Below are 25,988 nucleotides of genomic sequence, written 5' to 3' on the forward strand. Positions count from 1 at the left end.
AATTTAAGAAGACGCTTAATAACTGTTCTGAAAAGGGATGTTTTCCTGACAACGAGCATATGTGTTTGCAGGCCTATATATATTTGCACATTGCAACACCACACATTAAAATATGCTCAGCTTTTAAAACCTTCATCTGGATTGAGCAGGTCATTTTCTATTTATAAGTAATGAATATCAAGCTCTAATGTAAGGGTTCTGTTATTGTTTTTTAATGCTTAAAGATGCCTAAAACCAAATCTATTACATAAATATATAAATTATTTTTAAAATGAGAAACAGATGCCTTAAGGGAGAGAATATAAAAACTTACAGATAAATAACCATATTTACAAATTCTGGAGTGTACAAAATGATGCCCTGATTTAAAACAAAGCAAATTATCCAGGAGTAAAGGCGACAGTATATACATTACATTTCTTATCTGGAATAGGTAGATAGAATTAGCCCTGATACTGCATCAGATCGGCAAGCACAGACCCATATATCTGTGCAGGGGCCCCACAGAACCCAGTGGGCACAGGATCCTGATACAGAACTGGGATCATATTTTGGAATATTTTGTAAATACCGTATATACTCTTTCATAAGCCGAATTTTTTTAGTAAAAAAGGGAAGCACCAGAGAAGCGGGTCGGCTTATGAACGGGTATAGAGGGGGAGAAGTGGGACACAGCCCCTCCCCCCTAACAGAGAGAGCAAGGAGAGGCAGCACAGCCAGCAGAGACAGAAGGGAAGAAGCGGGGCCAGCATCTCTCCAGTTCTGGCCACACTGCTCTCCCCCCAGCCTCCGAAGCAGCTGCAGCTCCGGAGCTGGTGGGCTGCAGCATGCTGCTCAGCCATGCCCCCCCCCGGCCAGGCTGTGGCTGCACTGCCCGGCCCGCCGGAGCACGGCCCAGCCTGCTGGAACATGGTGCAACTGCGCTGCCCAGTCTGGCCCACTGGAGCAGGCTGCGGCCGCGCTGCCCAGATGCTGGAGCAGCTCCAGCCAGGTCAGAGACATCCTCCCCTGGCCCTCTACAGATAAGATGGGAAGGGATGAGATGGGGAGAGTGTGGGGGTCCTGGGCTAGGGGTGGGGTTATGTGGGGGGTGGTCACAGGGCTTACTCCCCTGATCCCCAGCTTCTTCCCCGAAAAACATTTCCCCACCAGTTGCCATCGCGGCCCGTTAGGATAAGCAGCTGGTGCACTGGGACACTTTCTTTACTTAGGTTTACCATCGTGCCTGCAGACGCTCAAGGTAAACAAATTATCTTGGCCCACCAGCAGCTTATTCTGATGGCTCGGGAGCCAAAGTTTGCTGACCCCTGAGTTATAGGGTCAGCTTATGAACGGGTTATAACAAATTTCCATTTTTACTTATCCATCTTGCGGGGGTCGGCTTATAAACTAAGCAGCTTATGATCAAGTATATTCGGTAATGATAAAATAGTACAAGGGTCATTACAAATACATTGTAATGATGCTGAAAGTCAGTGCATTACATTTAGTACAACCAAACTTTAAATTAAAATATAATATACAAAAAACACCTGCAGGATTTTCTGATGCTGACATTTTCTGAGGCCGTTAAAACAACAAGAGTAGAAACCATACATTTTGACACCGTTCTTTCAATAATCTTCTGGTTTTTTACAACAGTACCGTATATAGATTTTCACCTTCAGTTCCCCAAACTAAATTTAGAAATGGACTGATATTCATCTCCTGGTAGCTCTCAGTCCTCCAAGACCGAAGTGTATAACAGTAATGTTTTCATGAATAACGAGGTCCCCAACGAAGGTCCGCTGCAAAAATTAATCAAGCTTGAAATAATATACTATTTTCTGTAAAATATAAAATTTGCCACCAGATCTTTAGCTGGGGGAAATTAGCAGAGTGCCACTGACTTCCACAGAGCTATGAGAGTTATATCAGCAGAGAATCTGACCACTTGTTTCAAGACTGCGCCTTTCTGATGTCAAAAGTTTTCAAAGCCATATTGGAGGGAGGTCTAACATGAACGGTTTTTGGACATGATTTGCTAAATGCCCTAAATGAATGTCTTGGCTCCTACAGAAAGTCAGTGGGAACCTAACATAATTATAGACCTCTGAAAATCCCCTGAGGTATAGTTGGGAGGGATAGCTACTGATTATTATGGCCCACTTAGAAATGATACACAGAAATGATGGTCCATCATTGTGAATGTCAAATCAAGATGCATTTTATACTCTCCTAATTAATACCATTACTTAGAAATGTACATGTATCGTTCATGCCAATAAATCTACAGCAAAATGATACAAACACACAAGCTTGTGCCACCTACCATGAAATGCATTTTTGCTACTGGTGGTTCTTTGATATCCAACCCTCTCTAAACCCAATCCTGGATCTATTCCACATCCAAAGCTACTACTTGTTGGGTGTGTGGAATGGCTGGGGTATCAGGACCTTAGATGTATTTCAGATATGCAGAGTAAGCATCATTTAAAAAAACCCAAAAACCTACCACACTCTCTAGGCAATGATTAACACCATCTATGATCATATAAACAGAGGATTGTCCTGAAAGAGTGGCCTAAAAATGACAAACTGAGTCAGGACACAGCAGCTGCTTGCTCTTAATCCCAAGTAGGCAATGGGGTTAATTGCCATTCAACATGGGGAGGAGGACATTTGATCATAATCAGGACATTTGAGCAGGGCAGGGTAGTTACTGTTCATCTGGAGAGATGCATCACTGGAAATATCAGAGGGGCTGCGTCCGCGCACCCAGGCATCAGGGTGCAAGAACTGCCCTGAGTAATCAGAGCAGTTGCTAAGACGGGGATGGTAGAAGCCGGGGTGAGGCCTGTAGATCTCCTCAGCCGTGTATCGTTTCATGAACAGGTAGACGGACATCACACCAGCACTCTGAAGGGGGAAAAAATGAAACAGATGCGACTCACAGGATAGGGACCTGGGTTGATTTAATTCTAAATGAATGAATGATACTCAGGAGCCATATTGGCATTGCCAAGGACAAACAAGACTGTGCAGTTACGAAAGCAGCATGGTCTAGTGGGCAGGGCATCAGACTGGGTGCCTGCAGACCTAATTTCATTCCCTTGCTCTGCAAATGACTTGTGGTGAGACGTTGGTTATAGGGTAGCCATTCCAGTAGTTTCAGGAACAGCGTGAAGCTGCTCCCACTGGCATGGCCTCTCTCATGCACAGCACGTGTGAGGTCACGCTGCACAGGAAGATACCATTTTGAGGAGCACAACACCTCACCCACACCGGCAGGGCTTTTCTCACGCACAGCACGTGTGAGGTCACGCTGCACAGGAAGATACCATTTTGAGGAGCACAACACCTCACCCCCACTGGCATGGCCTCTCATGCACAGTACATGCAGAGTCATGCCACACAAGGCGGTGCCATCTTTAAGAGTGTGCCACCCCACTCCCGCTGGCGTGACTTTGCTTTTAAAATAGAGTCCCCTGTCCAATACTGGACAAAACCACGTCCAGGTTTGCCAGGACCAAACAGGGAACAAAGCACCCAAAAAGAGGACAAACCATTTCAAAACTGGACAAATGGCCTCCCGACTTGGGTAAGTCACTTCTGCCTCTGCTTCCCCATCTGTAACATGGGGATAACAATATACCTGTCATCAAGGTGCTCCTGCTTCTCCTGATTCAACCTACTTTGACCACTGGCATTCAGGGTTTGCACTGGCTGGCAGGAGACAGGCTCAGCTGACAGCAGCAGGATCAGCTCATTTGTTTGTCATTCCCTATAGATGTCTACTCATGATTAGGGGCTCCTCAAGATTGTTGCCCTTTCAAACCCCATCACAATCCTCCTTTTCATAACAACCAATTCCTGATGGATTGGCCCAACAGTCAATATTTTAACTCCTGAGAACAGACCAGACTACGCTGCCCTACAGTATGGACTACACTGGTGTGAATAGCAGAGCGCACAAAAGTGCTGCACTAACTCCCCCGTGTGGACACTGCGGGCACGAATAAAAGTTTCCTACTTTGCATTAATGGAGTCCTGTTTGAAGAGGACTACGTTAATATGGACTAGGAACCTTTTAGTTAACATCCACCCTAGGGAGCCATAGGGCAGCCCTTTGGTGCATACTGATATTCATATCTCTGTAGTTCAAGTTGTGGGGCAATATAGATGTGTCCTTATAGGCACTCCAGAGAACTCATGACTGACAAGTACCTCTGTGAGAAGGAAAGAGATAGCAGAGAAAGCAAATGACCATCCATATTTATAACTGAAGTAAGTCTCTGAGTCCTTGGTCTGGTTCAGCATCTCGTCGTTAATGCTGGATATGTACAGCACCAGCCCCACAACCAGAGATAAACCTGGGAAGGGAGAATGACAGAAGGAAACGTTCTTCAGTAAAGACACAAAGCAGCTCACGGTGGTTCTTGCTTTCAGAGAAAATTTGTATCTAAAATTTAAAATATGTAGGCTGCATCTCAAAAAATTGGGGAAACAGGCTTCTCGCCCATTGAAAGGATCAACGTATTTATACCATTTTAATCAAACCATTATGTTCTTAAGCAACACTCTTCTGAACTACAAGTACGAAAATGCTTTAAAGCTCAGCTGTCACAGCTGCTTGTTTAACACTCCTCTAACGCTATGAATAAAACATTGACTTGTCTCATGTAGGAAGATCCCAGCTGACTATTTTAAAGTTTCAAACATCCCCTGAGACTGACTTACCATAAGAAATAAGGGGCCTTGGTTTTCGTTTTTTTTAAAGAGTCCAATCTTATGGAAGTAATAAATTGTGGATGCAAACTCCTCATTATACCACTGCAGTCCCAAAGTCAGCTATTAAAGAGCTACCATTTATATACTGCATGGAATAGACTTGGAGACCACGTTAAGAGCCCCCGAAATTACCGAAACAATAAGCTAAAAGATATTCTTGGAGAATGCTGAAAACTACAAAAAAAAAATCCTCTCACCACAGCTTTTTTCCACAGGTCTCAAGAAAGAGAAATAAAACAAGGAAAGGCAGATTTATCAGGACTATGGAAAATAGTTTTTGGGTCAAATATTTTTTTCATCGTTATTCATAAATGGACCTTATGAGATGTAAATTCTAATATTGATTTTCTCTGGCTCCATAGGTCTGGAATTCCTGAGGCTGAGGCTCATATATTGTGCCAGGCTAAGAGACTGCATGGTATCATATCACAGATCAAGTGAAGCAGTCATAATCAAAGCTGGTTGGGAATTTTTCTTTCCCTATGAAAATTTTCACATTAAGCTCTTGATGAAAGCCCAGGCATTTTTGATGGAAAAGGTAATTTTCCACAAAATTTCCATTTTGTTGAAAAGCCATTTTTCATCTTAAAAAAAGTTTGATGACTATTTTGACCGGGTCTAGCCATAATGTGCCACCTCACCACAGATTTCATTGAGGAGTTCTCCTTAAAAATACTATGGCTCAATATAGCCCAAAGTAAGGATTTAACAGAGTGTTATTGCAGCTTTACAAATTTGTGGGTTTATATGGCTATTATCCCTTCCCAAAGTACAAGGGCTTTTAGAGGAAAGCAAGGCAGATGAGACAGCAAGTGCAACGTTAAGATCATTCCAATGAAACTCACCAGACAGAATGAAGAAGATTCCAGATACAAAGGCCAGGATGGTTCTGTGAGGCCGAATGTGTCCAATATTGCTCAGTATAAATCCGATGAACATGAAAAAGAGGCTGACCAAAGGGAAAGGCGTAGCAGAACGAATCATCTCTGGTTGTAAAAGGGGGAGGAAAAATGAGAACAGGGTTAGCCCCTCCCTACCTAACACCAGAACTGGGCTAGATTGCATAGACCCGGTTCTTTACATCTCCAAGTTGTAGCTTTCTCTAGATCTCTTTTTTGCCTCTCCTGCTCTCTCATGTGCGTGCTGGCACCCACCCCCAAACCAACACACCAAATCTTCTTTGATAAGCAGTTGACTGAAGGTGCAATTATGCCCAGCTGAGAACACACCTGTTAATGTTTTATTACGAGTGGTTTCCACCTGAAGCCTTACAAATGCACATCTGATATTTTTTGTGGTAGCATTGTAAGTCTTTTCACTAAACACTTGTCATTATCATCTCAAAAATGTACCAAGCACGGTTAAGGTTCACACTTAGGCCACGTCTACACTACGCACGTAGTAATCAATCCCCGAATCGACATCCGTACTCCACCTCAGCAGGAGGAGTAAGCGGAGTCAACGGGGGAGCCGTGGCGGTCTACTTGCCGCCATGAGGACGGCCAGGTAAGTCGAACTAAGATACTTCAATTCCCCCCCCAGTGTGGACCAGCCCTTAGAAGTGACAAAAACAAAACATAGGACTTTACAGTGAGAGCTGTGACATTCCATCCTTAACTCATCCCACCCCACAGGGGATCTAAATCTGCACAATGCCCCAATCTGTATGTGCTGTACTCGTCACTAGCGGAGAGAGAATGTAAACTCATCTATCCCAAAAAAAGCCACTGGCCTTGACCACTCCAGTGACAGGATGCAGGGCCTGGCTTGTAGCTGCTGTGAGCACCCCAGCATAAGGGGGAGACATAATCAGACACTTTTGAGCATGTCTGGCATTTCACCAAGTAAAAAGTGTAGCTGTACATAAGCAACCAGTTGTACGTTACAACACAGCACCAACAGCCAATCAGAAGCCTCCCTTTGCATCTTGAGTTCTGAAGTAATTCCTAGTAACTCCTTAGAACTTTAACTAAAGAATAAATGATACAACTAAAAAAGTAAATAAACCACCTACTTAGAACATTGATTGTTGATTCAGACGTCAGCTGGACATTCATGGGCATGACGTATTCTATAGTAAAACACCGGCCACGCTCCTCACCTGCAGGGACAAGAGTCTGATTCATGCTTGTCATTTAATTAAAATGTTCTCTTTAATAGAAGGTTGGTTTTATTTTAAATGAATTTTAGTGCATGCAAAAAAACTTGCTTTTCTGCTGCTCTTTGAGTCATAACTGTTAGCGTGTGGTGAAGAAGAAAGATGCCTGCTAGCTACTGTATCCTTGAGGGACTGGCTTTTTAAAATGTCGCTGGCAAAAGAATAATAGCTAAGGGAGTACTGTGAGCTGGTCTCATGTATCTAACACGTTAGCTCAACAAATACAAAATTCACATTGTGCTGGTCATTCAGAACATTTATTGAAGGGCAGTGGAAATGGAAAACAACAAAGCTCAAGCTATGGGAAGTTCATTGTAACATGGAGTACTACTGTGCATTTTCAAACAAACTGCATGTAAACAGCTGTTCCTGAATAGGAGAAAGCTCTGAGAGCTAAGTGCTAATCTGCAGTGAGGGGTATTGTGACAGACCATGCAATTCTAAATTAGCTAGAGAGGGCTTGGCTTAGGATGACTTCTCATGAGGAAAACAAAGGTTTAACATTTGATACAAAACACATGATTAATCAAAATGGATGGTCTGGTGAGTAAAAAGCACAGAAATGTGAATTGGGACATCTGGGTGACTCCTAGCTCTGCCACTGGCTTGGTCCCCTTAGGAAAATTATTTGGGTTCCTCTAGCCTTGCACTGTTTTAAACCAGTGGTGCAAGACTTGCAACCCCCCTGAAGAACTGGCTGGGGGGGCGGGGGGAGAATTACACTGGTGATAATTATTCTTTGCCTTTCTAAAGCACCTGACACCACTGCACTGCAAACCATTTTATAAACAAAAAAAGCAGGACTGTGACCTCATCCCATCATGCAAGGGAAAACTCTCAACTTCCTTATGCAGAATACTTGCATCACAGGTCACTGCACTGGAGGGAAGGGGAAGCAATCTCCATAGAGCTGCTAATCCCCACTGCACTGGTGGCCAGGAAGTGGGTGTGCAGGAGCAAGGACCAATGGAGCCTCGATTTAGCCCCTCCCATTCCACATCCAGTAGCTGGTTATTTCCTGCTGGAGTATGGGGAGAACCAGGGAGAGAATTGTGATTCAGTAATTCCTTCCCTGCTGTGCTCCTGAGCAGCACAGCTCTGCGTCTCCATTCATTCTGGGCCAATTGTAAAGTTACAATTGATGCACAAGGAATCACACCACCCCAACCCCCCTGTGCAAGTGGAGAAACTGAAGCAAAGAAGTGGTTAAGTGGCTTGCCCAAGGTCTGTGCAGAACATCTGCAGCAAAAACAGGAAAGGTAACTAAAATCCCTGGCTCCCGACTCACTGCTTTACTGGGTAAAGCTTCTTCATTGAAGATGATGTGAAAATCACAAGAGTGAACAGTTCTTTGTACAAAACACCGTACCGGCCAAAAAGCAGACCCTCCAGAGACCAGAGTGCAATGACATTTTGATTTCGGTGGTCTGATTGTGGGGCAGGATGATTCCTTCCTCCAGGTAAAGCCAGTAGTCGGTGCTAACAGCAATTCCTAAGAGCCCCAAACCGCATACAGCAAACACGCTGCTGAGCAGAGTCAGAGCCTTCCTGCCACACACGCTCATTCCAAAAAGCATCAGGGTTCGAGACGGCAATAAGGAATAGCTGGAGGGAAGAAAAGATAGCGTGATTAGCAGGGCTGTAGCACAGCCAATCTATTTCCAACTTTGCTTTCTTTAAGGTCTGTAAGTGACAAAAAGCTTTGCCCTCCCCTTTCGTGCTTATTTAGGTCAAGCTAAAATAAACCATTAAAAAAATCACAAACTCCCTGGAGAGACAAAGCATTTGAACCAAATGCAACCCAACTGCCACACAGTTTTACTTCCCAAGTGTTTATGGACTTGATGAACACACTGCCTCTGGGATGTACACATCCAGCCCTAGGGATGTACACACACACACTGGAGTTGTTGTTATTTATCAGTGGTGTTACTGAGTTGCCTACATTCTACAATCAAAATTGGGGCCCCATCTAATTATCTATCTAGGTACTTCTGTGGCCGAATGCCTCCCAATCTTTATCCTCCTGACTCTCCAGTGAAGTAGGTCAGTGTTTCTAAGCTACAGATACATAGTGAGAGACATTCCCTGTCCCAGAGATCTTGCAATCTAAAGTCTGAATCCTGCAGAGCTTTACACGCATGCTCATATTTTGGAGTTGGAATTAATACCATAGAAGTCAATGGGACTACACACAATATGTAAAGTGAAGCATAGGTGTAAGTCTTCACAGATCAAGGCCTAAATAATACCTTTCATTTATCTAGAGCCTTTCATCTACAAGGATCCCAAACACATTACAAACCCATGCACACTTGAGAACCACAGTGATGTGCACTTAGCCACATACACCCGGAGCCATTCTTCCGTGTGAATAATTGTCTCTCCACTCCCGTGAGAAACAAATTGCCATCAGGGGGCTAGATTAAAGTCTCATATTATTAAGAGTTTGTAATTTTACTAAATGTACTGTGGCCCATACGCTAAATGGCATTCTCTAGATAGATGAATGAAGTATATTGTGCAATGCATTAGCCTCATTTTATTTACTTTTTGATTGTGTTTGTTCACTTACTTGCTAATTTGCAGAATTCAGTCGTTCTCAGTGAGCCTTTCAGATGACATTGCAAATTGACAAGATTTTACCAAAGGTCATTTTACTTATTAAAGTTTTACCAAAGGCTCTTAAACAAAATAAGCAGTTATGGGATAAGAGGGAAGGTCCTCTCATGGATCAATCACTGGTTAAAAGGCAGGAAACAAGGAGTAGGAATACATGGTCAGTTTTCACAGTGGAGAGGTAGTGGGGGGCCCCCAGAGAACTGTATTGGGACCAGTGCTGTTCAACATATTCGTAAATGATCTGGAAAAGGGGATAAATAATGAGTTGACAAAGTTTGCAGACGATAGAAAATTCCCCAAGTTAAGTTCAAAGCAGACTGCGAAGAATTACAAAGGGATATCACAGAAGTGGCTGACTGGGCAACAAAATGGCAAATGAAATTCAATGTTGATAAATGCAAAGTAATGCATATTGAAAAACATAATCCCAACTATACATACAAAATGATGGGGTCTAAATTAGTTGTTACCACTCAAAGAGATCTTGGAGTCGTGTATAATTAGAATCATAGAACATCAGAGTTGGAAGGGACCTCAGGAGGTCATCTAGTCCAACCCCCTGCTCAAAGCAGGACCAATCCCCTGATTTTTACCCCAGTTCCCTAAATGGCCCCCTCAAGGATTGAACTCACAACCCTGGGTTTAGCAGGCCAATGCTCAAACCACTGAGTTTTCTCTGAAAACATCTGCTCATGTTAAGTAGAAGTCTAAAAAAGCTAACAGAATGTTAGGAACCATTAGGAAAGGGATAGATAATGAGACAGAAACTATCATATTGCCTCTATATAAATCCGCAATATGCTCACACCTTCAATACAGCATGCAGTTCTGGTCGCCCCATCTCAAAAAAAGATATATTAGAACTGGAAAAGGTACAGAGAAGGGCAACAAAATTGATTAGGGGTATGGGACAACTTCCATATGAGGAGAGAGAAAAAAAAATGAGACTTATCTTGGAAAGGAGACGATTAGGAGGAATATGATAGAGGTCTATAAAATCATGAATGGTGTGGAGAAAGTGAATAAGGAAGTGTTATTTACCCCTTCACATAACACAAGAAACAGGGGGAACACCCAATGAAATTAATCGGCAGCAGGTTTAAAACAAACAAAAGCAATGCACAGGCAACCTGTGGAACTCATTGCCAGAGGATGAAGACCAAAAGTATAACTGAGTTCAAAAAAGAATTAGATGGAGGATAGGTCCATCAATGACTATTAGCCAAGATGGTCAGGGGCGCAATCCCATGCTCTGGGTGCCCCTAAGCCTCTGACTGCCAGATGTTGGGACTGGACAACAGGGGATGGAACACTCAATAAATTGCCCTTTTCTGTTTATTCCCTCTGAACCCCTGGGCATGGGCCACTGTTGGAAGACAGGTTTCAGAGTAGCAGCCGTGTTAGTCTGTATCCGCAAAAAGAACAGGAGTACTTGTAGCACCTTAGAGACAGGATGCTGGGCTAGATGGACCACTGGTCTGACCCAGTATGGTCATTCTTATGATCTCAAAAGTTCACTGCTCCCTGACAAGGCACTAAGGGCTCTGGGCCACAGTGCAAAAGCATAACTAAAACAGAAGAAAAATCACAGCAAATGACAGGTTAGAGAACTGAGAGGCAACAAAGAAGGTTTTGCTAAAGCCATTGTAGCTTGGTAGTGGGAATCAGGCAGCTAGATCTGTTTACTGATTTTACAAAGACACAAGATGAGCTACAGATAAGGGGACTATCATGCAGCCTTTCCCAAGTGTGTTTGGTTCTTACTGAGCACTACAGAAAACAAGAGAAATAAACAAACAAAATTCCCTCTTGACAACAAACCAACCAAATTTAACACAGGAGCAGAAGGCAACATCTTCCTTGTCCTACTTTTAAAATTGCACATGCACTGTTCAAGCTATGTAAAGCTTCAAACAATAAAACGATAGCTGATTGAATTCAAAGAGAACACACTGTTTAATTAAAGTGTACACTGCAAGGTGATAAGGAAGGCAGAAAACTCCTAAATAAACAGAAGAAACAATTTCGTATCAATTGTTGGAAGCATTTCCAAAACACTGAAGGGATAACTAATCAGAAATATAGGATAGCTTGGTCTTGTGCCTCTTAGGGCTGCTCTGCGCATTAGCTTGCACTGAAGTAACTGAATTGTTTTTCATTTCACACCCTTTGTTATTTTGGGCCACGTCAGTGTGTGAACACGCTCAGTTTGGAATAAGCACAACTGAAGGAGGATATTTTTAAGGTGTTTTTTTTTTTTTTTTGTAAACTTCCTTGTTGAAGTGAAGGAAGGACCAAGTGATAAAAGCAGGAAGCCTGGGAATCAGGAGTCCTAGGTTCCTTTCCCTGCTCTGAGAGTGGGGTTTAGTGGCGTCAGCAGAGGAATATGGGGGCATGGGAGTCAGGAAGACACCACCATTCTGTTTGTGCCCTGGCTTTTTAAGATGGATAAATTAATACGTATATACAGTAACTCACAAGGGGACCTGTAAGACTTCACAGTTTGCAAAGCACTTTGAGAACCTGCAAAGGAAGAATGCTATCGCCCTGGGAAGCAGGTGACGATAAGTACTTTCTGCCACTGAACAATGATACAGTCCTTGTATCTGCAGGACAGCCAACAAGTTAAGCTCCTTTAGGCAGAGTAAAATGTATTTTCCCTTTGATAACAATCAAATAAACACAAGCAATTAACCTCACCTACAAAAAGTTTTGCACTGCCTTTCCATTAGACCATACACAAAATATTAAAATAAAAGATGAAAGCAGTTTTCCTTAGTGTAAATGTTCTTTACACAACATTATGCTTCAAAAGAAATACATGGTGAAGAGGCTCAAAGTATTTAAAAGGACAGTACCCCATTCCTAAACACTAAAACTAAGTGCAAAGGAGTTAACTGAATCTTGGAAAGAAATATACTTCGACTCTTTCTACATTAACATTAGACAGACTGTGCACATAAGATGCTGACTTAAGCTACAAAAAGTGCTGTCACTTGAAGAATGTGGCCCAGCCAAGACCCTGCCACTACATGGTATTACCCTTGCCTATGGCTTTGATGAAGAGTCTGTTTTTTGTGGGGGTTTTTTTTTTACATGGTTTTCTCAGCTCCTGGGAAACCCTGATGTTCAATATTTGCCACTGGTGACTAAGGGGTTTTGTATGCGGTTAGCAACACCATAAAGATACAAAATAGAGATTGCTTCTTTCATTCAAACATCGAGCAGCGGGAACTCTCAAGCCTGAAATTGTGTGACCATCACTTGCCAGATACCCACACTATAGAGCAGCATATGCAATTACAGTCCCTACAGAGAACATCAGCAGCAAGATGCATGTTGTACGTGTGCAGAAACACCAAGACACTTTTTCTGATATATTGGTGGGGCAAAGCCAAATAGGGATGGGTGGTTATGGGGAAAAGAAGAGATTCTTGCTCCAAAGACATCTATAATCCTTTCATTTAATCACCTCTACTCTGCTCCTACTGACCAAACTCTCCTCTATGGCTCGAAAGCCAAAATCATTTAATAACTGAGAAAAAAAAAAAAGATCTTTGCCTCTTTGAGAATATTTCCCCATCCCCTAAGGAATTGTTGTGATCAGAAAAGTGGCTATGCAGATATGGCACCTTCCTGTTCGTCAGTTCTACTCCCTGGGTCCATATAGAGTCATATTTTTCTGACTACAGTGTCTACAAGAAAAAAGTTTACTGTGTTTTACTCCTGTTAATACTTCTGAGCCAAAACTACTAAGGGAGCTGGATTCTATTCCTGGCTCATGTATCATCAACAGGACTGCCAGCCAGGGCCTGATTGTGAGGGCTTGACTATACAGTGCGTTAGCACATGGCGAGCTGGGGTGTCAATCTGCATTGCTGTATCCTGCCGCACACTAACTGTCCATGTAGAACTTACTTCTGTGCTCCAACCTATTGCTGATTGAAACAGCAGCACGCAAATCACACCACAGAACTTTTAGGGTACAGAAGCACGGTTCCCAAGGATGGTTAGTGCATCGCACACTACAGCAATGTAGATTTACACCCAGCTTGCCGCACGCTAACTTGCCGTATCGACATGCCCCGAGAAGTGATGAGCACTTAAAGTCCATTGAGGCTAATCAGAAGTGAGTTTTTAATGTACTGCAGGGATTGTTCTTTCTGATCCCTTGTCCGGGACCAGTGCTTGCAAAAAATATACTGGTCTGGCAGAATTTGTACTGGTTTACTGGTGCATTTCTAGCACTAACTGGAAAGGTCAGACTTCAAAATCACGCCATTCTGATTGCTGCTAATCTTTCATCTCCCCCACTTCAATTCTCATGTGGTTTTAACAGCTGATCTCTGAGGACTTGTGTCATAAATGGATAGGTAAGGTAAGGGTTAAGTTTCTTTTACCTGAAAAGGGTAACCGAACACCTGACCAGAGGACCAATCAGAGAACTGGACTGTTTAAAGTCAGGGGCGGGAATTTGTATACTCGGGGTCTTTGTTGTTTTCTTAGCTATGAGGAAACAAGTCTTCTTCTAATTCTCTCCTAATACTTCTTCTAAACATCTGTAAGTACCCAGGAACCGCAAAGTAATTCAGCTATGATGGTCTTTGGGGTGTATTTACCTGTATGTTAATTTGTTGTGCTGGTTTAATTGGGCTATCTTTTAAATCAGACTGTTTCTTTATATTTTCTTATAAGCAAGAGCCTGTATTGAGTTTCTTAATGCAAGATGATTGTTTTATATTTTCTTTCTTTTTTTCTATAAAGTTTTCTTGTTAAACCTTGTGAAAGTTCTTTTCCTAGGGAGGCAAAGGGAAAAGCCAGGCTGTGGGCTATTTTCCTATTTGGGTCCAGGGAAAGAGCAGACTACGGGGAAAGAGACGAAGAATTCTCTCTGTTCTCTGGTGGTTACAGTTTTTCCCTCGTTCCTGGAGCAAGGGGGGTGGCAGAGCCCAGCTGTGGGTATTTTGCATCTCCATTGTCCTGAGGGAAGCAGAAAAGCTGGTTTCTTGGGTCACACAGGTTAGCCGCGAGGCAAGCCTGAGAAGGAGGGGGAAGGGGTTATTGCCCCTGCTTTTAGCATCCAAGGGATTGGGAATCTGGGTGTCCCACCAAGGGAGGGTTGGGGACACCAGAGGGAGGAAAGGGGGGATCAGGCCCCATAGATTAATTCCTGATCTGGTGGCAGCGAGAATATCCAAGCTGGTAGTGAGCTTGGGGGAGTTTCAGGTAAGCCCCCAAACTTTGGACGCAAAAGTCCAGATTTGGGACAGGACCAGACTGGTGGACCCTAAAGTCCAGGTCTGGGACTGGACGGCTAGATTACCACAACTTGTGAGAGACACTGAGGGAGAGAATGGACCGCAACCATGGCCATGTGTCTCCCCGGCACCTCCCTGGACCCAGAACTGTGCAAGAGAGTCCCCATCACACACTCTGGGGGCACTAGAGGAGACTCCAGCCATCAGGGGCAGAAGCTGCAGGCCCCTTGGAGAACCTTCTGCAGTTCTGACTGGACCCTCTCTGCGCTGTGCTGATCAGCTGTTTGCACCAACCCTCCCCTTCTGCCTCACCCACAGGCTCTTCACCTCTGCATCACCCCTCTTACCCACTTCTCTCCTCCCCCTTAGCCCAACTCCCCCAAACTCACAATAAATAAATAAATACATACATACATACAGTGAGGCAGTAACATGACATTTCCCACCATCACATTGCTCACTCTGCCCCTTTCCCCACCCTGTGTCCTTCTTTCTATTTAAGTTCTTTGGTTCAGGGACAGGGGTTTTTTTGGGCTCCGAGGTGCAACAGTAATACAATACTAATATGGCTGTTATGCCTTGCGAATGGCTCGTAAGAGGGGGATTTCTCAAAGGTACAAACAGGAGATAGGTTTGACTTTCAGTAGGAATTGGGCAGTTGTCCTTTATGCCTTTGAAAATCTCTCTCTAAATGAATCCATGGTGCCAGTGAAGAAAGGCGATTGTTGGGGTTCCAGTGAAATCATGTGAAGAATTAATTTTTTAATGCTGGTGATTTGCGAGATCCTGATCCTTAGAACTGTCCCTGCTCCTTCAGTCTCACTACACTCTTTTGGTACCAGTCCAGGGACAAATACAGAAAGTCTGGAATGTAATCTGCAGTTTTAATGCTTTCTCTCCTGGTTTATACATATAACACTCCAATGATAATTGTGCATGTACCTCTCCACGACGGACCCCTTCAGAAACCTTTGAAATGAACACTGGTGTCATTACAAATGCTGTTCATCAAAGCGCATGAGTGACTTACTTGACATTCTTACCCATTTCTCCAAGATCTCAAAAATAAATTATTATTCTGGACCTGATCTCTGAACCCAATTCTCTATGGCAGTAGGAGAGAGACCAAAGCAAGAGCAATCACCATCGGCTATGTAAGTGGGTTGTGAAAAATAAATCAATCTGTATTTCAACTGGCTGAACAACACTGACCACAGCAACAGATCCAAGCTTTAAAGCCCTCAAATGCCAATGGCAAACGACTCTCCTTTCAACCCCAGGTCCCGGTTGAAAGAGCAGAGCTAAATCAAGTGAAGATGGCAGTTATTAGTGCCGAAGCCACTTGCTAGAATGCAGTCTTCAATTTACTGCTGTTTGCGGCAAAGTGAAGCACTGAGAAAGTTCTCTCAGTTGACAAGAGAAAATGTTTCATTTATGGACACACACTGGGATACAGCAGGACAAATGGGGTGGCCTGGTTGTGTGATTTCAAAAGTGTAGTGCTAGGGCAAGGCACGGAGAGCAGGAGAGAATCGAGGCTATAAGGTAAACGCGCCCACACACACAAAGTTAGAACTAGGAGAGGAACTAAAGCAAAGGCAGAGATTAAGGAGAAAATAAAGAGAAACGAATACAGCACAGTGAAAAGAGGAAGGTGAAACCCACTGAGTGAGCTTTCAAGTTCATGAAGAACAGTAGGGAAGCAGGTAGCAGCCAGCAAGTTCAGAAAGAGAGCGCAAGGATGAGGTAAGAGAGACCAACTCCCCACTAAGTTGTAGCAAAGCTTTTTCATTGGACTAAAAATAAAGGGCTTTGAAGAACAAAGGTCTCCTCCTCAGGAAACAATGCAGCCCATACAAGAGGCCAAGGATAAATAGGCCAAGGGAGAATGGATCTTTCCAAACTTAACTTTGTAAAGTTGCAGAGAGTCCAGACTCGATGGAAGCACTGTCCCAGTTTGTCCCACTGCTTTAAGACAATTAGCAAGGATACCACTGGACACAGCACAATGCCAGACAGACTCATGGTCAGGCAAATCCTCCCCTTTCCGATGCAGAACCAAACAGGATGATGGTACAAGAGAGCAGACATCACCGTGGATTGCCTTGTATCACGTCTTACTCCAGATCTTAGCTTACAGCCCAGTGGAAATCACAAAGGTCAACTGACTTACATGAAGATGCTCTCAGCCCACTCCCCACTGAGAGAAGGGAGGCAGAACAGACCAGGAGGATGAGGCTCCACAGCTACCCAGACAGTTCTAGTCTCTGTTGGGCTAGGTTTTCAAGAGAGCTCAGCTCCGGTGAGACACCCAAATAAGAGTCAGGTTTTCGAAGGTACGCAGCACCCAGAAACTTGCTGTGACACCCAGCATGCTGGGTGCTTTTGAAGATCTGGCTCACTGTGTCCCATCAAGATGGCTTTTCAGCATTTTGGCCCTGTCTCAGCAAATAAAAAAGACTTACCTGTTAACAGGGAGATTTTCAAAGGCACAGATGGGAGTTAGGGACCCAGCTCCCATTGACATCCAGTGGGTGGGAGCACTTTACTGCCCTTTGCACCTTTGAAAATCTCCCCCTTCTGCTCTCCAGTTTCAAGCAGTGCTGACTGGTGGAAAAGTCACACTTGCCAGCACTCTGAACCGGCAATGTGACAAGACTGTCTACGTCTGCGTCAGTCTACAAACTCCATTCTGGTGTGTGAAAGTCCCCTTGTGATTGACAAACTGTGCTGTGCTTCATTTTGACAACTTAAAGGTGCAGGAAGGGTAAGCAACATTCCTAAGGTCACATAGGGTGACTATGGCAGAAGCAGGCACTGAACCCAGGTTTTCTGAATCCTAGTCCAGCAGTCTAACCAGAAGACTATTTTACCTCTTCAAGTGGTTCCCTACACTGTACACTACACCCTTCATGCAACTTCTGTAGTGAGGTGACTACAAGGCCCAGCCTCATTCACAACACACCGTACAATGGGTATGACTGGCTTTCAACGGCCCTAGCAATTTTTAAATAATGTGCGGGGGAGGGGGGCAGGACAATAGCTTGCATAGACGCCATTTTAGGTCACGTGCATATTTTCAAGACCTCATTTACACATTAGTTGCTAGATCAAAACATAACCTTGGAAAGCTCATATTCAACATACCCTGCCTGCTCTCAGTAAGCAGAACCACCACACCCTGAAGGTCAGCAAAACTCGGGTTCCGGGGGATCGGCCAAGGCGGCAAGCCTAGGACCCTCCACATCAAATGCCTTTGCGTCTGGCTCTCAAAAGTTCAAATCTGCAGAAGCAGTCAGCAGAAGTGCAGCTATTGGGACAGAGCACAGGGGGAAAAGTAGCCTCTTGGGTAGGAAGGTCCCAGACCATATGAGTCTCAGTTGCCTCCGTCAAAATGATTAAAATGAGAAACATAAAGGGCTGAGAAAACAGAGGAACTGAAAGGGAGGTGCAGGCTGTCTGTCCATGTTACAGTGAGACTCTGACCGAGTGGTTTGACAGAAAAGATTTGAACAAATTGATTCTTCAAAAGAAAAGCAGGATCTAAGTTCTCCCTGACCTCTGAATACTTCCTATTAATTCAAAGTTGAGTTACATAAACTCTTAATTACAAAGAAGGAATGTCACCTTTCTTTTGGTAGTCCTTTCACGCCATGCAGTCAGCACCCAGGCATTCAAAAGCCTGTATACAACGTTAATCTACCTGCTGTGCTACTCTGTGAATTCCCGAGTAACAGCACCATTCAAAAATTCAGACGCTAATACATAATCAGCTCTGGATGCAAGATTTATGAAGGAGGAATATTCATCACTGTAGAAGTCTGCAGATAAACCTGGAGGGAGAAGAATCAATTGTGAATTTCACTCTAGGTTGCAGAATTCTCATTGCTCTGTGTTACTGATTAGGATACGTGTCCACTGACCTCTGTTCATGGCACTGTATCATACTGTCAGCACTTTCCCTTTTATATTCTAAACGTTTACAGTCTAGTAATCCAACAAACTAGCAATCCTATTTTGCCTTCAGCATTTTGTGTTACCTCACACTTGCATATGTCTGCCTCAAATGGAGGCTTTAAATTTTAATACAGAGACACTGAAAGCAGCACACTCTAGCTGAATGTACAATAGTTCAGTGAAAAGTGGAGAGGAGCGGATGGTTTAGAGGATTGGTAATTGGACATGCCACCTTCACGTCAAGGCCAGTTCTGATTTAACCTGGTAGTGGATGAAATTACTATACCTGTACTGACTTCCAGGTGCAATTTAAGATGTTGCTGATCTACAGAGCACAGAATGGTTAGAGCCCTGACTAAGTGAGAGATCCCCAGTTTCCTTATGCACCAGACGGAGTCAGTTATCTACCTATGGTACTTACATGGCCTTTGTGATGATGTGGAATTGTTATATATTAATCTATGGCTATTGATGGGCAGTAAACGTGAGGTAAAGTTAATGTGTAACTATTGTGGGTTATTAGAATTTTCTGTAGGACTGTGGTGACCTAACTTAATGGGGGGCGGGGGAGGGGGGAAGCAAACAAGAAGACTACAGAGGTCTGGATAAGAACACCCAAGCACATGCCTGAAAGACGATGAGGCAACCTGTTAGTTTCAAGTATCCTGTCTCTGACAAAGTCGTAAACCTTGTTTTGCCAGAGCTGAAAGTTACTAGATCAAAGGCCTAACAAACAGTTACAATTGTCTTGATTTCTGCAAAGGGGGACACTAAGGATTATATTTTAAGGAAGTTTTAAGGAAAAAACTAACAGTAAAAAAATGGCAAAGGATAAGCAAGAACTAGCAAGAATTGACTAGGACTGACTGCAAATGTGAATCTGTAGCACAAGCATACACCTAAGGCCAGCTTCCATTTTCATGTAAGGCGATGCGAGTTTTGGAAGGGACTGCATTGGGAGAAGGGTTTAACTCTGAAGGATGTGTCACATATCCGGGCTTGACCTGCTTCCACTGAATTCAATGGCAAAATTACCATTTTTTTGAGTTGTTTTGTACAGAAGTAATACTGTTAATATAAGAAAAGAGGTACCAACATCCCAGAAAGATGAAGACAATAAAAATCCCACGAGACTAAATCAACATACATGGAAGCAGATTGCTCACTGGACTAGGTGCCAGGAGACCAGGGCTCTATACTCAGCTCTGCCACCAACTTGCTGTGTAACCTTTGCTAAGTCACTCACCTTTCTGTGCCTGCCCCCTCCTACCCTTTGACTTGTCTATTTAGACTGTAAGCACTTTGGGGAAGGGATTGTGTCTCACTGTGTGTCTATATAGCACCCATCTCAGAGGGTGCATTTAAGACAAACACTTGCCAGGCATTATTACTTTACTGGTGTCATCTTGAGGTTTAAGATGCGCAAATCATCATTCATTCCACTGGAGATCGAGATCCATCCTCAGCCTCACAAAGTTACTGACAAATTTAAGGCACTTCTTGCATTTAAAGAGAGAAACAAAATCTCCTCTCATAACTTTTCCAGCAGGATAGTAAAATGCATTGTGACAGATTAAAAACCTGGACATCTTTTCTGCATCCAGACACACAAGATATTTTTAAAGACATTTTAGTTTGAATTAGAAATGAAAAAAATCCCACATGCTCTTACAGTGCCAACCATCTTAGCCCTGTATGAACCATGAATTAGACATTAAGTCATGAAATTTCTCTGTGCTACAAAGTTTTACCAACATAGGCTAACAATAACTCATTGCTAAAGGTTGTTAGTTACAGAAGGCACAGAGAGAAGGATTCTCCATGCTCCTGGATTATTCTGATCTGTAGCACATGCATTGGCAGGTAAATGGAGGATTAGGCTCTTGACCAATATTTCCCCTATCGGTCCTTCTCTTTGAGTGCTTGATGCAGCTAGGGAGCAACAGACAGTGACATGAGAGCTGGAGTTAAGTTAAGCAGAAGTGGGGGTGGAGGGAACAACCCCAAGAGCCGAATTAGAAATTCCACCTCACTGCTCTCTTGGATTCTTACATTCCAGGCAGCACACACAAGTAAAAAGGTCTGTGTAGCAGAAGTTTTAAAACAGGGCAGCTTACGATTAATAGAAGGGGTTCTCCCTACACTTGAATGTTTCCATGCAGCTCCTGCTTGGGAACATTGTCACGGATTCCATTTTGCAAAGTGGGCTTCCCTTGCCTTGTGACAAGTGAAAGAAAGCAAGATGAGCCTGAAAAGAAATCCCCAGAGCACCATCCATCTCCGAGCAGTGAGCACCGCAGACTGTACATTGTAGAGCTTGTGAGTGTGCAGAGAGGGACTCAGAGACCTGCCTTATTAAAGACAATTGCTACCACGGAGCAGCAACCTGCAGATGCTGCTGTTAGTAGTCAGCCCAACAGCAGATTACATCCCCTTTCGCCACTTAGGCCATGGCTACACTTAGAGCTGTACAGTGCTGGGAGTTACAGCTGTCTTCGTACAGCTGTGTAGGGAAAGCGCTGCAGTGTGGCCACACTGACAGCTACCAGCGCTGCAGTGTGGCCACATTTGCAGCATTTGCAGTGCTGTTGGGAGTGGTGCAGTATAGGCAGCTATCCCAGCGTTCAAGTGGCTGCAATGTGCTGTGAAAGTAGAATGAATTATATTGTGAAAATAGAAAGGATTAAAGAAATGCTGTCTGTACCTTTAAGCAAAACTGTTGGAATGCTGCAATCCAGGTGTCAGGAATACAGACATTAACATAGAACAATTGCACCATTTAAGGGCAATTGGTGAAGTATTAGCCTTAGATCAATAAGAGTTAGTAAGGAAGTAGGATATGCATGCTGTGCCCCAGGTGAATTTTACTGTTTTGCTTTCTTTGTCCCTTTGTCTAATTCCCGCTCTTTTATCTGTATAAATAAGACTGTATGGGTCTTGCATGGCCACTCACATTATCTGGGTGTTATTGGCAGAGCGCTGCGCTAATAAAACAGAGCGGTCTGACAAACTGTGAGTCCTGATTCCAACTTTGACAGTGCTTTTCAAAACGGGGGTGGAGTGGAGTGTGACAGGGAGTGTGGAGAAGACACAGAGAGTGGATTTTTGGAGCTGACACTGTGACAGCTCCCTGCCTTGCAAGTTCTAAGGACTGGAAGACACACAGCACCAACTTTCAATCATTTTAAAAGTTTCGACCCCTTCCCCCACCCCTCTCTTATTCACTAAATGAAAATTATGCACTCCTACATAGCCTTCAGACCACATAAGCAGCTGCTCCAAAAGGACCCTCCCCTCCCCTGCGGTGTTGCTTCTCTCCTCAAGCGAACAGCTGTGAACATTCCAAAGCAATTCCCCTGCCTCCGCTCCAGCAAACAGGAGCTGTGTTTGTTTTTTAGATAAGCAGCTCCGGGAGCCCGGGAGTTCACAACAAACCGGAAGAGTGGCTGAACAGACATTCTGGGATACCTCCGAATACCTCGGAGGCCAATTACAGCGCTTTTGGTGGCCACACTTGCGGAGCAGCGCTGCATCACCAGCGCTGCGATCCTTATACCCGAGGCAGAGCAGGAGTACAACCAGCGCTGCAGCTAGGGAGATGTAGCGCTGTATGTGCCCTGCAAGTGTGGACGGTGAGTAAGTTGCAGTGCTGGTGGTGGGTTTACAGCGCTGCAACTCTCCAGTGTAGCCAAGCCCTTAGAAACCAGCCTTGCCACAAACTCACTGAGCATGGAAATGGTATCCGAATTAAACCAGCCCTAAAAACCCAGCCATAACATCATCCTGATTATGACAGGGGTCAAGACTAATCATTTGGTGAGGATTTCTCCCTCTCGCTTTGCTTCATGTCCCCAATTAACTTTCACTGGAACGCATCCTAACTGCCATCATCGGTTATCCAGTTTGAGTGCGATTCTGAAGCACAGATAGATGAATGTACCACGGCTCTTTTGATGTATTCAAACTCTGTGCTTCCTATGACTTCAGCAAGATTCATTACAACCTCCTGGGCTGAATTGCTAATGTCCCAGGAGACACCTGCGCCCCTGATGCAAATAATGATTAAAACAGGCAGTGGACTTTGGAAATGTTCATATCCCCCAAAATACACAGCATCATCTGCAATAGAGGGACAGAGCCTTTGTCCACCCTTCCCACCAGACCCAAAGGGACCTGCACGGGATAACAAGCCATGCCCCCCCACCCTTGAATCTTCCACAGCAGAATCCAAGAGGAATTTGCAGGGAACAGCCAGCACTGGATATAGATGAAGGTGCAGGGAGTGAGTTAAGGCCCTCCAGTCCCCTGCATTGGTGGCAGAGGGACCCAGGCCAAGCCCCAGTATCCCTCCCTCCAGATCAGGAGCAGCAGAAGAGCCTCTGCAGCCTCCTGACACCATCGTTCATTCAGCTCTAACACTTCAACATTGAGCATCTTTTCCTTATCTGCTCTATTGCCACTGGCTGTTCCCTCTTCATCCAGTCCCCTATTAATGCCCCCTTCAGCTTCCCAGCCTCACTCCCCTTCTACCCCCCTCTGTGCCTTCTATCCCCTTCTCCTTTCCCACGCCCCTTCCCACCATAATCCTTCCTCACGTCAATCCCAACAGGTGCCACTCCAAAGCAAACCAAAACCAAAGAAACCCTAACGTCAAGTTTTCATAACACAAATAAACCCAGTTTTGAAAAAGCATATCCTCGACGGCTAGCACTAGCATGGCGTGTGCCTGTCACCACCCAGACCTTTGCTCTTTGTGCTTGGAAAACACGTAGCACATTTTGGGCACAACCTGAATATAAATATTACAGAAGAATCTGCCCTTTCAGGGTAACTAATTTTCAGGCTCATGGCTGCAGGCAGAGGAGGGGACCCAAACTGATCAGAAACTGTGAGGCTGAACTAGCACGAACAAATCATTCCAGCACAGCAAGAAGCGAAGCAAAAACTGTTCCCATCCCTCTGCCTGTCTGTAGGTACACAAGGGCTGATCTCATTCACACACCTGGCAGATGCTTTGGCAGAAAGAGTGATGAGAACATTTGGCAAGCCTGACGTTTTCTTGCTCCTTTACTGCAGTGCCTGGTATGGACATGCTTTCTTTGGACATCACAGCAGGAAATCTTGCCCCTACCTCTCCTCTCTATTTTCCTTGGATAAACACACTTCCTCTGGCCAGTTAAATCCCACTTGTGCTGACAAATTTCCCTCCTCCTCCTCTGGCCTGTAAGTGCAAATCATTGATGGAAGGATACTTTCCCATCTTGTGCTTTTCTGGCTGATTGCTCCTCCCAGATCCCAGGGCTACAGCTACTAGACAGCAGGACCCTCTGTACAAGCACTTCCATGCCATGCAGGTGGATTGCAACATGGTTCACTGCTAGCCAACTGGCATACACAGTATGCGTGTCACCTCCCTTCCCCCTGCTTGCCAAAGCTGTGAGAATCCTGACCTGAGGTCACACTTCTCTCCCCTATGGCAACATATTATTCCATCAGCTGACTCACAATGCTGAACCCTCAGGAGATCAATGCATAACTAGTTTCTGGTGAATCCACTACGTAAAACTTCAGGCCAACCCAATATAACAAGAACACAATTTGGCACAAGTACTTTTGCCATCTATGTAACTGGGGAGAATCACTCGTTAAAGAAGATGTTTTTCATGCTGAGCTGAAGGCCACTGGAAGAAGAATGTTTAATATTGCACAATTAGCTTTTACTATGGATGTCATCTCCCGCTCTTTCTCTAACTAGCAGGTATGCAGGGGAAAACTAAGATTGCAACAGCTGGTTTTGGCTCTGTTTTGAGACAAATTGTTCTTCCTTTCATCATTGGTGATTACTTCCTAGCACCTGGGTTTTTAACTAATGGCTGTGTGAACTAATGAATTCTCATTTGCTTCTGTGAATGCCACATTATAGTTCAACCTCCTTATTGAATGTAACCTTGTGGCTTTGGACATGCATTTTTGCAGCAGGACCTTGACACCTAGTGGACAGACTGTACCTGGGAAGCTCTGACAAAGCAGTCAAGGGATCAACACTGCATGTACGCGGGGTGACCAGACAGCAAGCATGACAAACAGGGACGGGGGGAGTAACTGGGTCCTATATAAGACAAAGCCCCCAATATTGGGATGTCTGGTCACCCTAAACTTATGTCTTTACAACTTATTTGTGTGGGTTATGATAAGATTCTTAGTATTTATTCTATTTCGGTCAACTCTGTGGCAAAAAGTATTACAATGTACTGTACATGTATGTAGATAGTGGCCAAATTCTACGGTAGATCAATAAGTTATTTCCCTTCCTTATCTTATATTCCAAAGTTGACGCTGAAGCTGCAAGTTTCCTGGTATGGACTGTGCCAGATGGGGAATCATTCAGCTCAATGAATATATTCAACAGCTACAGTAGAGCTACAAGGAATTGGAGAAATAAACATAAAAACGTGTCTGACTCCTGGCCATCAAGCTGAACAGCTGCGCATCAAGCGCTGGCAGATAAAGGAAATGGCTTGGGAACCTGCTCATTCCTTATTCTGCATGTTTAACAATCCCAGAAAGCCCCCAGGGCCAAACCTTGCTCATGTAAATATTCTTACTCAAGTCAATGGAGAGATGTGCATGAGAAAGATGGGTGGGATTTCTTCCTGAGAGCATTTACACTGCTGGTGCAAAGCATCCCTAAAGCACCTCTAACTGGCTATGAAAGGACCGGCAGTGGTGCCACCCCAGGATATGTCTACATTTAAAAGGATGCAGCAGCACAGCTGCTGCACTTCAGTATAGACACTCACTACAGCAAAGGGACAGGTTCTCCCATCACCACAGCTAATTCATTTCCCTGAGAGGCCATAGCAGTCTCCCCTGGGGGTTAGAGGTTGGCTTAGCTACGTCTCTCAGGAGCGTGGATTTTTCACACCCATGAGAGATGTAGCTATGTCGATGTCAATTTCCAGGGCAGACCAGCCCCCAGTGCAGTGGTCCCTATGCCATGCCCCACTATTTGTGTAAGGAATGTGGCTGGAAGGAAGGGAATGCAACCAGGGCTCTTTAGTGGGGTGGTTACCCGCCCCTGCCCTGCGGGGCTAAAAACAGCCCAGGTGAGGGCTGTGGCTGGGGCAAGAAGCCTGGGCTGATTGGGGGAAAGTAGGCTCAGCCGGGGCCATGCCCCAATCAGGCCCAGCTGGCCCCTATAAAAAGTTGTGAGCCAGAGGTCC

At 44.4% G+C, this 25,988-nt stretch overlaps 1 protein-coding gene across 1 annotated transcript in view; it reads right to left on the reverse strand.

Annotated features, from left to right (window-relative positions):
• Positions 1-1,135: 1,135 nt before the first annotated feature.
• The window catches only part of CACNG5 (calcium voltage-gated channel auxiliary subunit gamma 5), a 30,307-nt gene continuing 5,454 nt past the window's right edge, over positions 1,136-25,988 (reverse strand). The window contains exons 2-6 of the mRNA XM_032776271.2: positions 8,298-8,533; positions 6,785-6,871; positions 5,616-5,756; positions 4,207-4,352; positions 1,136-2,898 (exon numbers count right to left, since the gene is read on the reverse strand). Coding sequence (XP_032632162.1) covers positions 2,641-2,898; positions 4,207-4,352; positions 5,616-5,756; positions 6,785-6,871; positions 8,298-8,505 — 840 coding nt within the window. The 5' untranslated portion in view covers positions 8,506-8,533 and the 3' untranslated portion in view covers positions 1,136-2,640. The remainder of the gene's footprint in view (positions 2,899-4,206; positions 4,353-5,615; positions 5,757-6,784; positions 6,872-8,297; positions 8,534-25,988) is intronic.

Source organism: Chelonoidis abingdonii, chromosome 13, assembly GCF_003597395.2.
Source record: "Chelonoidis abingdonii isolate Lonesome George chromosome 13, CheloAbing_2.0, whole genome shotgun sequence".
Lineage (NCBI taxonomy): Eukaryota > Metazoa > Chordata > Testudines > Testudinidae > Chelonoidis > Chelonoidis abingdonii.